Source organism: Palaemon carinicauda, chromosome 3 (genome assembly GCF_036898095.1).
Source record: "Palaemon carinicauda isolate YSFRI2023 chromosome 3, ASM3689809v2, whole genome shotgun sequence".
NCBI lineage: Eukaryota > Metazoa > Arthropoda > Malacostraca > Decapoda > Palaemonidae > Palaemon > Palaemon carinicauda.
In genome coordinates this window covers 17,940,410-17,953,058 of record NC_090727.1, presented here as the reverse complement: position 1 = coordinate 17,953,058, position 12,649 = coordinate 17,940,410, and the positions used below count along the sequence as shown (strand labels likewise).

The following is a 12,649-nucleotide window of genomic DNA, read 5'->3' as shown; positions in this document are numbered from 1 at the left end:
ACTAAAATCTCTGCTTTACAAAACTTTTATGCAAGATGATAAAGATGTGTTAACAATCTGAGATTACGAACATGGTTGAAAAAAAAGTGCTGCATCTTTAATTACGCTAACTTATGTATAAAAAAAAAGAGCAGATGAACTGTTAATTCAGTAAACTTAAACCCTAAACCATTTTACATTATACTTTTGTAATAATTATTTCAAACTCACTTCGAAAAATTTGTGGATAACAGATAACAAGTAATGATGTGCCTATTAACAAGATGATCTACAATATTTCAATGAATCACAAAACTGTCCTTCTTCAACCAGTCGTCCATTATACGAGACTCCAAAGTAAAATTATGTTAAAATTTGAAAGGAGAAAACCCGATGGTATTTTCATTTGTGTGACGTGTCTGAAAAGCAAAGGAAAATATCACCAAGTGATATTTAATAGCAACCGATTTCAATGCATGAATCAACCATTTTAATGTGCATTATGGACGCAACTCAAAACAAAAAATATATTACTATTATTGAAGAGAACGGAGAAAGAGAAACTGTCTGCACCCAACACTCCCTCAACAGAAAGTTTATGTTGACAATTAGAAAATCGCAATTTTCGTAGCCAAAAGAAAGTATCAGGTATAGAAACAACACGAATATGTCTCACACAAAATGGAAAACTCCCAAGCATTCATCAACCCAAACGATTTAGTATTCCAGACTGAAAAAAATATATATATAAATGAGTAAATTACTGTTAATAATAACTTATCAAACGGATGTACCCAAGTTATGGCGACACTTTCATCAAGTGGGAAGATAAAAAATAAAAAATACGCCTGAACTACTTTTTACTATGTAATACAAAAATAAGAAAATCCCCCAATGAGAGGCTCTTTTCTATAATCATGTCAAAATAAGAGTAAAACATAAAAGCAACAAAGAAGACGCGTACATACTTTACAGTGGAGAATTGATATACTGTATAACTTTAAACAAAAGGAAAAAAGAGAACAAACAATGCTTCAAATTATGAGGTATCTATATTTATCATCTAATGGCTTCCTACAATACCATTATCCTCTGGCTTTGATCTTTACTACGACCAAAATCTTTCAAGAGATGTTCTAAAATGATATCATAAAATTTATGTAACATCTTATACATCTAAATGGAGTGAATAGAAATGATCACATAAGTTATTGTTTGCATCTTCTCCCGCACAGAGACTTAGTTAATACATACACATATATATATATATATATATATATTATATATATATATTATATATATATATAATATATATATATATAATATATATATATAATAATATATATATATAATATATATATATAATATATATATATATATATATATATATGAGAGAGAGAGAGAGAGAGAGAGAGAGAGAGAGAGAGAGAGAGATTTATTGCCTTATTCTATGTTTGGGTTCCCTCAGGTCCCTCAGTATGAGAGCGAAAAAGTGGTACAGCTCTTTGCTCAAGATAACCAGGGCCGTGATTTCGTCCGGGTAAAGCCTAACCTCGTTCCAACTTGGAGATATAATCTGGTCGCTGCTATTATTCACGAAAATGACACATCAATTTTCTCATTTAAAATATATTAATCATCTGGTCGCGAAACAAATTCCTCACATATATTCTCCCTCGACCCTTTCTGTTTTGCGAAAGAAAAAATCCGTAAAGACCTAGAGATAAAGAAAAAGCCATATCCATCTCACAAAAAAGAATGAAAAACCCTTATTCCTCGACGATATTGATAAGGGTTTTTTGTCACAGGGGTATTGCGGTAAGGGATAGAGCTGTAAGCTGTCTGAGCTCCTGAAAGGGACAATATGCTCTGACAGGGAAAGGAGTGTCATGATGAAAGGGGAAGTACTGGACAGAAAATCTAAAAAGTCTTTGTTGAACATTTTTCATATGATTGAAAGTTCATTCAATCAGTGGAGATTTTCTTCTTGATTGTCTGCATTTTATTTTCACTTCTACTTGTTTTTCTTTAGATATTATCCAAGTCTTATCTTTCATATTGTTGCATCTTTCTTTTTTATAGTCCACTGCTTCTTTCTGAAAATTCTACCATTTACTTGTGTAAAACTACAAAACACCTTTTACTATAGCAACTTTATCCATAAAGATCTCTCTCTCTCTCTCTCTCTCTCTCTCTCTCTCTCTCTCTCTCAGTAAAAATAGTTTACAGGAATTATCTAAAAAAAATCATGGAATTTTTTGTGGATTTTCCTTTAAATTTCCTTTACAAGATAAAGATGTTTTCTGTGATTATAATACTGTGATGAAAATTTCGTCAAAATCAGTACAGTAGTTTTGACGTTATCTTTAAAATGGAGAAAAATGTAAATCCGGATCCTGATCAGAACCAAAATTTAATGGGTCGTCCATGACCTAAGATCTATCTGTAGTGATCATTTCGTCAAAATCCGTCAAGTAGTTTTAACGTAATCCTGCCGATAGACACACGAAAAAGGTAAATCCGGATCAAGAATCCGGATCCGGATCAGATAGAAAATTCAATGGGGTCATCCAGGACCTAAGGTTTATCTTTGGTGAAACTTTCATCAATATCCATCATGTAGTTTTGCCGTAATCATGTCTACAGACACACACACAAATTTCAATAGACAAATAAATAAACCGACTCGGTCTCATAACTCCTTGGCGGAGGTATTAATAAGTGCCATTATCTGACTGATCCTACATGAGCCAGCAAGTAGAAACCCAAATGTGAGAGAGAGAGAGAGAGAGAGAGAGAGAGAGAGAGAGAGATTTTGTTTTTACTTGCTCGCTATTTCAGTGCCAACTAATCAAAGCCAATAAAAGTAATGGGACAATTGTGCCATAAAAATTCTGAGCTAAATCTCTGAAATATAAATCGCAGGGGAGAAGAGGGGACATAACGGGAAGGAAGGAAGAGGTCACACAGTTTAGAAAGGAAGGGAATTTATAAGATAAAACCTCTGTTGATAACGGAAATTAAAACTATTATGGGAGCAAAAAGAACAAAATCGGAAATTAGGCAAAAAACATCATCTAAAGCTATAACATGCACATTCAACAAGCTATATACTGTACACGTTATCTATTGACAATAATGCAATGGATTCCAAATCAAGGGCAAGGTTCCTCTTTATGAATTACGAGTTCTAGTGGGAAAAATGTATGGATGACATATCTAAACAAGACAACAAAAGGACAATAATAGTAATGAATTTATCTATAATGCAACATAAAAGGTATATATCTGGAACCTGAATTTATAAGAAAAAAATTAAAACAACCATTTAAGACAAAATTGGTAAAAAAAAATACTTTGAGATCACGATAAAGTTTAATCAGAACAACTGAGTCACATCTTTTGAGTCTCAAAGTTAGTCCAGAAGATTTACTGTTCAATCTTAGACTTCGAAGTTCCTAAATTAATCACAATTTCTTCCAATAATTTTTCCGGGGAAAAAATTGTTAGGAAAAATATGAAATAATTTTCGGGTAAAAAGCGACCAATCTTCGGTATTCAGTTAGTCTTTCGTTGCATGAGTAAAAAATAAGAAGCCAAGAAATATATTCGATGCGAATAGGTTCTATAACTTTTAACTGGAATTCACAGAGAGAGAGAGAGAGAGAGAGAGAGAGAGAGAGAGAGAGAGAGTTATAAGTAAGATTTTTCCTAGAAATACATAGTAGACTTTCAGCCAACGTTATAGTATACACAAGGGACAAGAAGAGTTGGAAGACCCAGGCCTACATGGATGAGGACTATGAAGCGCAAAGTAGATGATGAATGGAGAGGTATTGAATTGAAAGCTCAAGATCGAGACGACTGGCGAAATCTAACAGAGGCCATTTGCGTCAAAAGGCGTAAGAGGAGGTGGTGATATATATATATATATATATATATATGCATATATATATATACATATACAAATATATATGCAAATATATATGTGTACATATATATCTATATCTATATCTATATCTATATATATATATATACATATATATATATATATATTCTATACGTGGTTCCCAAAAAGGGGTATGTCCTCAGTAGCAGTTACCTAACAGTTATCAGTAAGCAAGTGAAACCAATCTTAGCAACCATTTCGGTATCCACTTCACTATTGGACACACTCGTCCTTTCTTAATCCATTCATTGAAATAGAATTCAATTACTCACTTCTGGTAAGCTATATGTTGGAAAAGGTATCAACTTCGCTCCCTCACTTTTCCTATTAGTTTTGCATCCCTTTGCTAATGTCTTCATTGCATCGAACATTTTCCATTTTGTCTTCCATTTGGAAAACCAGTCTTATGAAAAAAAATATTCATATTTTTTTTTTCCAATTTCGAATCCCTTGAATATATTACGCTTATATTATTCCGAATGCTTCGCGAGCTTACATTTTGTCGAGTGTAGACTAAAAAGAAAATCCAACTAAGTTAATCACAAACCTACAACTGAATATATTTAAAATAAGATTTAAAACTTGGAATATGTTAACGGAAAAAAATATGTAGAGAGAGAGAGAGAGAGAGAGAGAGAGAGAGAGAGAGAGAGAGAGAATGTTAAGCGTTTCTCCGTGTGGAGACAAAGATCAGTCTGAGCTTCTTCGCTATAGAAATGATCAAGTAACAACAACAGAAACCAGTGACAAAAAATATAACGAAGTATGGGTTCATAACGTAATTTGTAAAATCATCAAAGAAAAGCTATCAAAGATTCTTAGTCCTTAACAACATAAGGCTACGTGCCATAAAGAGAGAGAGAGAGAGAGAGAGAGAGAGAGAGAGAGAGAGAGAGATTCTTATAAGGAAACGGTGTCTTATTTGAGGATTGGGGATTTACATATAAATGGAGATACAAGACTCATATAATTGTAACTTAATTTTACATAATGCCACAAGGAAGATATATATGAAAAACTGTATTCAGTTGTTAAGCTCCAGCTAAAGGACCCTGAGATAACCAGGGTCGTCTTTCCCTTGCTAAAGATGAGTGACCTCTCTTCGAGAAAGGACACATAGTTAAGGAAACGTTGAGTCAGCGGAAAAGGATTCTGAATCCGTCCCGAGAGCCAAAGTGGCCTCTACTCCTTACTTTGTCGTTAAAGAAGATGGTCTTCTCATAAAAGGTGACAGGAGACCCCGTGGTACCGGTCTTTTCGAATATTCCAGACTTTACTTGCATGTAATAAACACTAAATTTTTCAGCGTATTTTGGAAGAGGGGCAAAAGTTCTGCCTTGCGTTTACACCATTAGCAGTACTATTTATTATTCAGTTTGACATTCACACCTCATAATCACAATGTGAACGAAATGACGATGACTCATAATTACAAGCCATATTTTTGTTGTTGGTTTAATTAATTTGAAAACAACAACAACAACAACAACAACAACATTATAGTAACCTAACATTGACAACCTTCCAGATTACCCAGTGGATTTTGATGAAGAGACCATCAATGCCTACGTTCAAAGGAATGGCGAGAATTGAAAGCGTTTCTACACACACCATAATCAAGGTTTCCAATATCAAGGTAGTGCCGAGTAACAATAACAAAAATCACGCAATATGGATACTGAGACTGGCTGTTAATAAAGACTTTTCAGAGTAGTTGGGGTATCCAGTAATACTAGCGATGGAGCAGTGTTATTAGCCATGAACTGAAAGAGTTTTTTTTAAATCACTAAACGGTTATGAAGGATATGCTCAGGTGCTTTGTTTACAAATAACAAACAGATATCGTACATTTATAGAAACTGAATCGGGAAGTTGTTAGTAGTAGGATTCTAAGTAGTATTTGCCAGGGTTACTTCTTAATTCTTCAGTTACCTCACATATTTTCCTTTCATAAGGTCTTTTTACTAGCTTGGCTAATAATAATAATAATAATAATAATAATAATAATAATAATAATAATAATAATAATAATAATAATAATAATAATAATAATAATGCGATAAAGCTCATACCGGAAAGCTTACCCAGTTAAAAAAAAAAAGAAATGTTACTTTACGACATGCCGCAGAGAATGAAACTGTGAAGCATGATATGTTTTTCTCTATTAAAAAGAAAGTCTGTTTTATCGGCCAAGATAGAAAAAATTTTAACACTTTTTTCATCAATTTTAACAGCATTTTAATGTTACCAAAATTGGTTTGGGAATTATTACACGCACTAAATCTAAATATGCCCAAGCATATATTGAATTATGTGAACGTACTGACAATATTTCTTCACAATCTTCTAAAAATTTTAAAACCAGAATTGGTCTTCTACCCCTCTAATTTCTTATTCTCACCCAAGGGTTTTTCTTTGGTCAATAATTTAACTGTAACTCGGCTAGTGTATTACTAATTTTCCACTCTGATAGAATTTCATACCAACAACAATACAGTTTTCTTAAACCAAAATAAAATAATAATAAAAAAAGGAAACAAAACACAAATACTGTAGATGATCCATCACATTCCACTTCCCTCTGCCACTCCACAACTCATCGACATACTACAATATATTGAAGGCAGCAAACTTCCATTACAGTTGTTTACAAGACTTGCTCGATATCATCACTTGAGATCCCTGAGCCTTGAAAGCCGTGTTCCCTCCTCTGCCAACCATAACTTCTTAGACATAATCCAAGTTCTGGATATTGTAATGCAAAACCAGTGACTAAATTCACTAAGCTGCATGCTATAGGACATACAGCGATCGTGGTTTCCAATGTACTTTTGGACGTACTTCATGGAACAAATGGGTGAAAAGGGGCCATTTCAATGTGAGGAATGATCGAATTAGACTACTGTATTGTATTAGAGTTGATGAAAGTGGAAGACGTAACAAGTAACCTAAATCAATTTCATAAATGTATTGGTTAACCATATATAAATATATATATATATATATATATATATATATATATATATATATATATAATATATATATATTATATATATATAATATATATATATTATATATATATATATTATATATATATATATGTGTGTGTGTGTGTGTGTGTACACAGCCACACAAATACATAATTTATATGCATACATACATACGTCTCCCCTATATAATAAAGAGCAATTGTTTGACTATATACAGTATATATATATATATATATATATATATATATATATATATATATACATATATATATATATATATATATATATATATATAAAATGTGTGTGTATACAGCCACACAAATACATGCATTTATATGCATACATACATACGTCTCCCCTATATAATAAAGAGCAATTTTTTGACTATATATAGTGTGTGTGTGTATATATATATATATATATATATATATATATATATATATATATATATATATATATATATATATATATATATATATATATGAGTATGTATGTATGTGTGCATTCTTCTTACACTTTTTTTTTATATAACAATCACTATTTAGGGATGGGGTTCTAAACTAATCACAAAGTCATCTGGTCACTTTCACATTAAGCAGAGATGTAAGAATGGCGCTGATGAGTCTTCTATGTGGGCGTGTGAAGTGATTAATGTTACTAAGGGAGTTTTTCTCCACGAAAGGTTCTTCTAATAATCAAGTCATTGAAGTACGAATGTGGTAATGGACCTAGTTGTCTTATTTCACTTCTGGAGCCACCATCTCTTATATAAAATTGTTCAGGTTGAAAAGTAAATATTCTATTAACACAAAATATCTTATCATTAAATTACCAGTGATTTTATTACGGGTCCCTCGTACTAGCAAAAGTTACATCAGGAACAAGGGTAGCTTGCTTTAACAGAAAAGAAAAATTGTGACTAGCAGAGATCAATAACCGTCTTTTGAACGATACCAACATTAGCTATGAGGTAAGAGAATTACAACTGCTCAGTATATATCTTTTTCAGATCAACATACGTTATTGCCATATTCATGAAAGAACGGCTTTTCATTTAAACGAATCTGACCGAAAGAAATTGAATCTTGAAAAACAAATTTTAAACATTTTAAGCACCTATTCCCATGAAATATGACTGAATAGAACTTAAAGGTTAAAGCTCAAATATATTTAACTTCTCCATAAAAACCGAAAAAGGTTAGAAAAGATAACGACACTTGTAGCTGAAATACAAAAGAGTAAAAATAAGAGACACTTGAAAAGATGATGAAAGATAAAGATGCAGAGAAAGGAATAAGTAACCAACGGTAATGAGAACAAATTCTAACTTCAACCAACCTGCACCTGATGGGAAGATAAGCTTTATAAAAAATAATAAATATGACTCTGTTCATCTACAAATACTTATCAGTCGTCGTTGAAGACCCTTCATTAACGCAGCTTTTTCAGGGGTCTTGCGGAATAAACGGAGATTTTAGCCCAAGGGAAGAATAATGTGAAGCCATGAAAACGAGGAAGGCTAATATGTCACGTTTCTTATTTGTAGGAAAGCAGGAAGATGAGGAGTAGGCAAAATGTAAGTGTGTTCCTTTTTGCAGGTAATGAAGTGGAGTACGAACTATCACAAAAAGAGGCGAGGACTTTCCATAAACAAACTGTACACCCGTGTGCAACATAATTACATGTACCAAAAGTTGTGAAAATACTGCATTCAAAACACTGCAAGAGATCAAACAGTAATCGAATAGAAATTAAAGTATCATGTAAGCTATAACACAGAATAAGAATTACATTAAAGTGTACATTTATAAGACAGCAAGATACGTTATACTGATCGATGGACAACTAAATCTGTAAGCATATTTATTTAAAGACAAAATAATTTAAACAAAAACAAAGAATACAAATAATTGGTGGTTTGCGACGACATCTACCAAATAATGACATAACACAGTTATGTAAGGAGAGAGAGAGAGAGAGAGAGAGAGAGAGAGAGAGAGAGAGAGAGAGAGAGAGAGAGAGAGAGAGAGATGGCTATCAGACTACATATTTTAAGAATCTAAACATTCTGTAAACACACTGGTGCAGGAATAAACAATAAGACCAGGAATGTGCTTTGTAATATTAGCATTCATTTTCAGTTCATTCCAGAAATAACTACGTTCCGTGTTGTCTTATTTGAAGAAAGGAGGTATTCCAGACATACATTTATACTATTACTTGAAACTGACAAGCTTGGAAATGTGAGAAAACCGGTGCTCGGCTGAGTGAGTGAGGGATATAGACTTAGAAATGAGACAGCTTTGGCCCAGTGTGAGCGAAAACAGGTGAACAGATACTGTTACCTTCACTACTTTTAGATTGCTTGTGTTAAACACGGGCTCTTGAGTTGACCACCAGTAGATACCTTCACTCTTATTTGATCATTTGGGTTACTCTTTTTGAAGGTGGAGGAGCATTTTTATATACACCTACAAACTATGGAGTAACCTAGTTAAAAGTTTGTAATTTTCCCCTCTGTGATATAAGTTCTATTTTCACCTAAGAACCGAAGCCATAAGAGAGGAGACCTTCATATTTTCGTCATTTATTTATGTATAAAGTAATGTTTAAGCAGAATGAAATGCACATTATTATTATCATTATTATTATTATTATTATCATTATTATTATTATTATTAATTGATAAGTTACAACCCTCGTTGGAAAAGGAGGATGCTATAAGCCCAGGGGCTCCAACAGGGAAAATAGCTCAGTGAGGAAAGGAAACAAGGAGAAAAAATATTTTAAGAGCTCTATCACATTAAAATAAATATTTCCTACATAAAGTATATAAACTTTAACAAAACCAGAGGAAGAGAAATAAGATGGAATAGTGAGTCAAAGAGTACCCTCAAGCAAGAGAACTCTATATCACAAGACAGTGGAAGACCATGGTACAGAGGCTATGGCACTACCCGAGACTAGAGAACAATGGTTTGATTTTGGAGTGTCCTCCTAGAGGAGCTGCTAAGACTCTCTTTTACATCCTTACCAAGAGGAAAGTAGTCACTGAACAACTACAGTGCAGTAGTTAACCCCTTGGGTGAAGAATTGATTCGTAATCTCAATGTGTCAGGTGTATGACGACAGAGGAGAATCTGTAAAGAATAGACCAGATTATTAGGTGTATGTGTAGACAAAAGGGAAAATGAACCGTAACTGTCTGGCTAGTCACTGGACCCCATAACTCTCTAGCGGTAGTATCTCAATGGGTGGCTGGTGTCCTGGCCAACCTACTACCTACATATTCGAAACCAGAACATAATCAACACTACTCGCCTCTATCCCCGTCCCACAGATGGGGAGAGAGAGAGAGAGAGTAGTCATAGCCTGGAGAGTGAGTACCCCAAAAGGTACACTAAGAAATCACAATCTCCAGAAAATTGCCGAACCTGCCCGGTTGTAGTTAGGAAAGAGGGAGAGTGTAGGAAGGGTTGGATCAGTGTGTGTGAAAGTGCATATCTAAATATCTAGCTGTCATTTTTTACTGTTCGGGTAACTAGTATAGAATAAGTACGCTGCACGAAAGTCCACAACTCGTGAACCGATTGAAAGGCCTTCCATTTGAGTCTATTCCCATATAACAACATCCATAAGAATACTGGTCAGAGCTACTACGCAGGCGATTCCAAGCAAGGTCTATAGATATTTAATCTATCGACCTAGATTCCGTATAAATCGATAGTAAAATTACCTTTATATATATTTGGAAGTTTAAAAACAGAGGTTAAATACCTTTGATAAATGAATTAGTATTGTAGTCATAATTTCTACGGCAGAAACAAAACAGAAAATCCAAATTTTGAGATACTTGGCAAAAAAACCAGCTGAGCGGAAATTTACACTGTGTTAACACATGGCTTAGAATATCAACAACTTAAAACCATGCTTTTCAATAATAGTGGCAAGATACCATCATAATTCACATAAGTAATCCTTGACATCTATAAATCATGTAGGTCAACATTCTCATAAAGATGCTCTTGTGCATTTATTTTAATCAGGCAATTTAACAACGAAAAAATATATAAAATATCTTAATCAACAAGTTTTTTTCAGAAATTTTCGATACCTCCTATGATTTCATCACTCAAGACACCAAATCTAATGAATACATTTAAAAAAATTTTAAATTACTATTGTTAATAATGCTCCAATGTAAATACCACCCAAGACTTATATTACCTGAACAGGGAATAAAAGATACATAAGTTTAAACAAAAACCAACATATCTATGTCACTGTTTGTATAATCATCATTTTGCTCCTCATGGAAATTATATGATTCTGAAACTAAAACAAGAAAAACCGAGACGATGGTGATTCATGTTCTTCCTTTCAACCAACCCTCTGCTCATGAGACAGCAGAGAGGGGAAAATTATTGATAAAAATGGGGAAATGAGGGTAAAATAAATGACAGTCAGGGATGACTATTCTGGTGGAATGAAACAGTCGTCACCAGTGCTGGCGCTTCATTGATCCAAGAATTGCAGATAGATCCGCAAAGAAATGTCGAAGCTACTTTAGATTTTTATCTACATGTCACACACCCACTTTTGCTATGTGATCTATCATACGATTCATATTGTGATTACAAGCGAGCGTCTAAGTACAGTGTACGATTTACAATTTATGAGATACACGAAAAGTTATGCTCATCATGGGCATGGACTAATTAAAGTAAGTGATTAATTAGATAATTAAGGTAACGTCATATAACCATCCACGCGACTTGTGAGCTATAAGCAACATATATTGCTTGCCAAAACAGAGGAGCAAGGAGATGAATATACTAACAAGACGCGCCATGGAAGCTAAGATCAATTTTTTCCTCATAGGACTAACTCCCTAGGAAATACGATTGAATTCCCATTTTTTATGAGAGCGTCAAAGTACGATGTACCGTAGATTCAAGATTTCCTTATAGATAAGAAACCGAAGTATGCAAGCTATATCACATTACTAAGAAAGGGGTGGAAATAACAAAAAGACGTAATTCGTTAAATACAAATGAACAAAAGTAAATTTACCAATAAATTTAATCTCTACATCTAGTGAAAACAAACCGTCATCACTAACATCAACTACCATAATCCTTTCACATAACAGTGGACACAAGGACAGGAGAAAAAGGCAAATAAAAGAAATAGAAGCAAACCCGACCAAATCTTTGGGAGTGGATATTCCGCACAACAATACCGAAAAGAAAAGTATTCAACAGCACCTGGCACAACAGCAGCTGTAAACTTACCACTACCAGATGAAAAAACTCCATTATCGAAGGCAACAAAATAAAGCAAATAAAATGAAACAAGGAAAGGGCTAAACCAAACCAAATCCCAGGCAGGTGATGTCCAAAAAGAAATCTTGTAAGATCCTACTAAAACACTCATTTTTTTCCCAACATCCGAACTCAAAAGACGCAAGAATGAATTTATTTAAGGTAAAGACCTCTCTCTCTCTCTCTCTCTCTCTCTCTCTCTCTCTCTCTCTCTCTCTCTCTCTCTCTCTCTCTCATATATATATATATATATATATATATATATATATATATATATATATATATACACACACATATATATATATATATATTTATATATATTATACATATACATCAAGTATGCCTTTGTAAGCTAGTTAGCATCCATATTTGGGGAGTTATCACATTTCCCCATCAATTACCTATGA

General features: G+C 33.4%; 1 protein-coding gene across 1 annotated transcript in view; it reads left to right on the top strand.

Annotated features, from left to right (window-relative positions):
- Positions 1-12,206, top strand: part of LOC137630931 (piggyBac transposable element-derived protein 4-like) — a 38,250-nt gene extending 26,044 nt beyond the window's left edge. The window contains exon 3 of the mRNA XM_068362467.1: positions 12,017-12,206. Within this exon, the coding sequence (XP_068218568.1) occupies positions 12,017-12,206 (190 nt within the window). The remainder of the gene's footprint in view (positions 1-12,016) is intronic.
- The last annotated feature ends 443 nt before the right edge of the window (positions 12,207-12,649 follow it).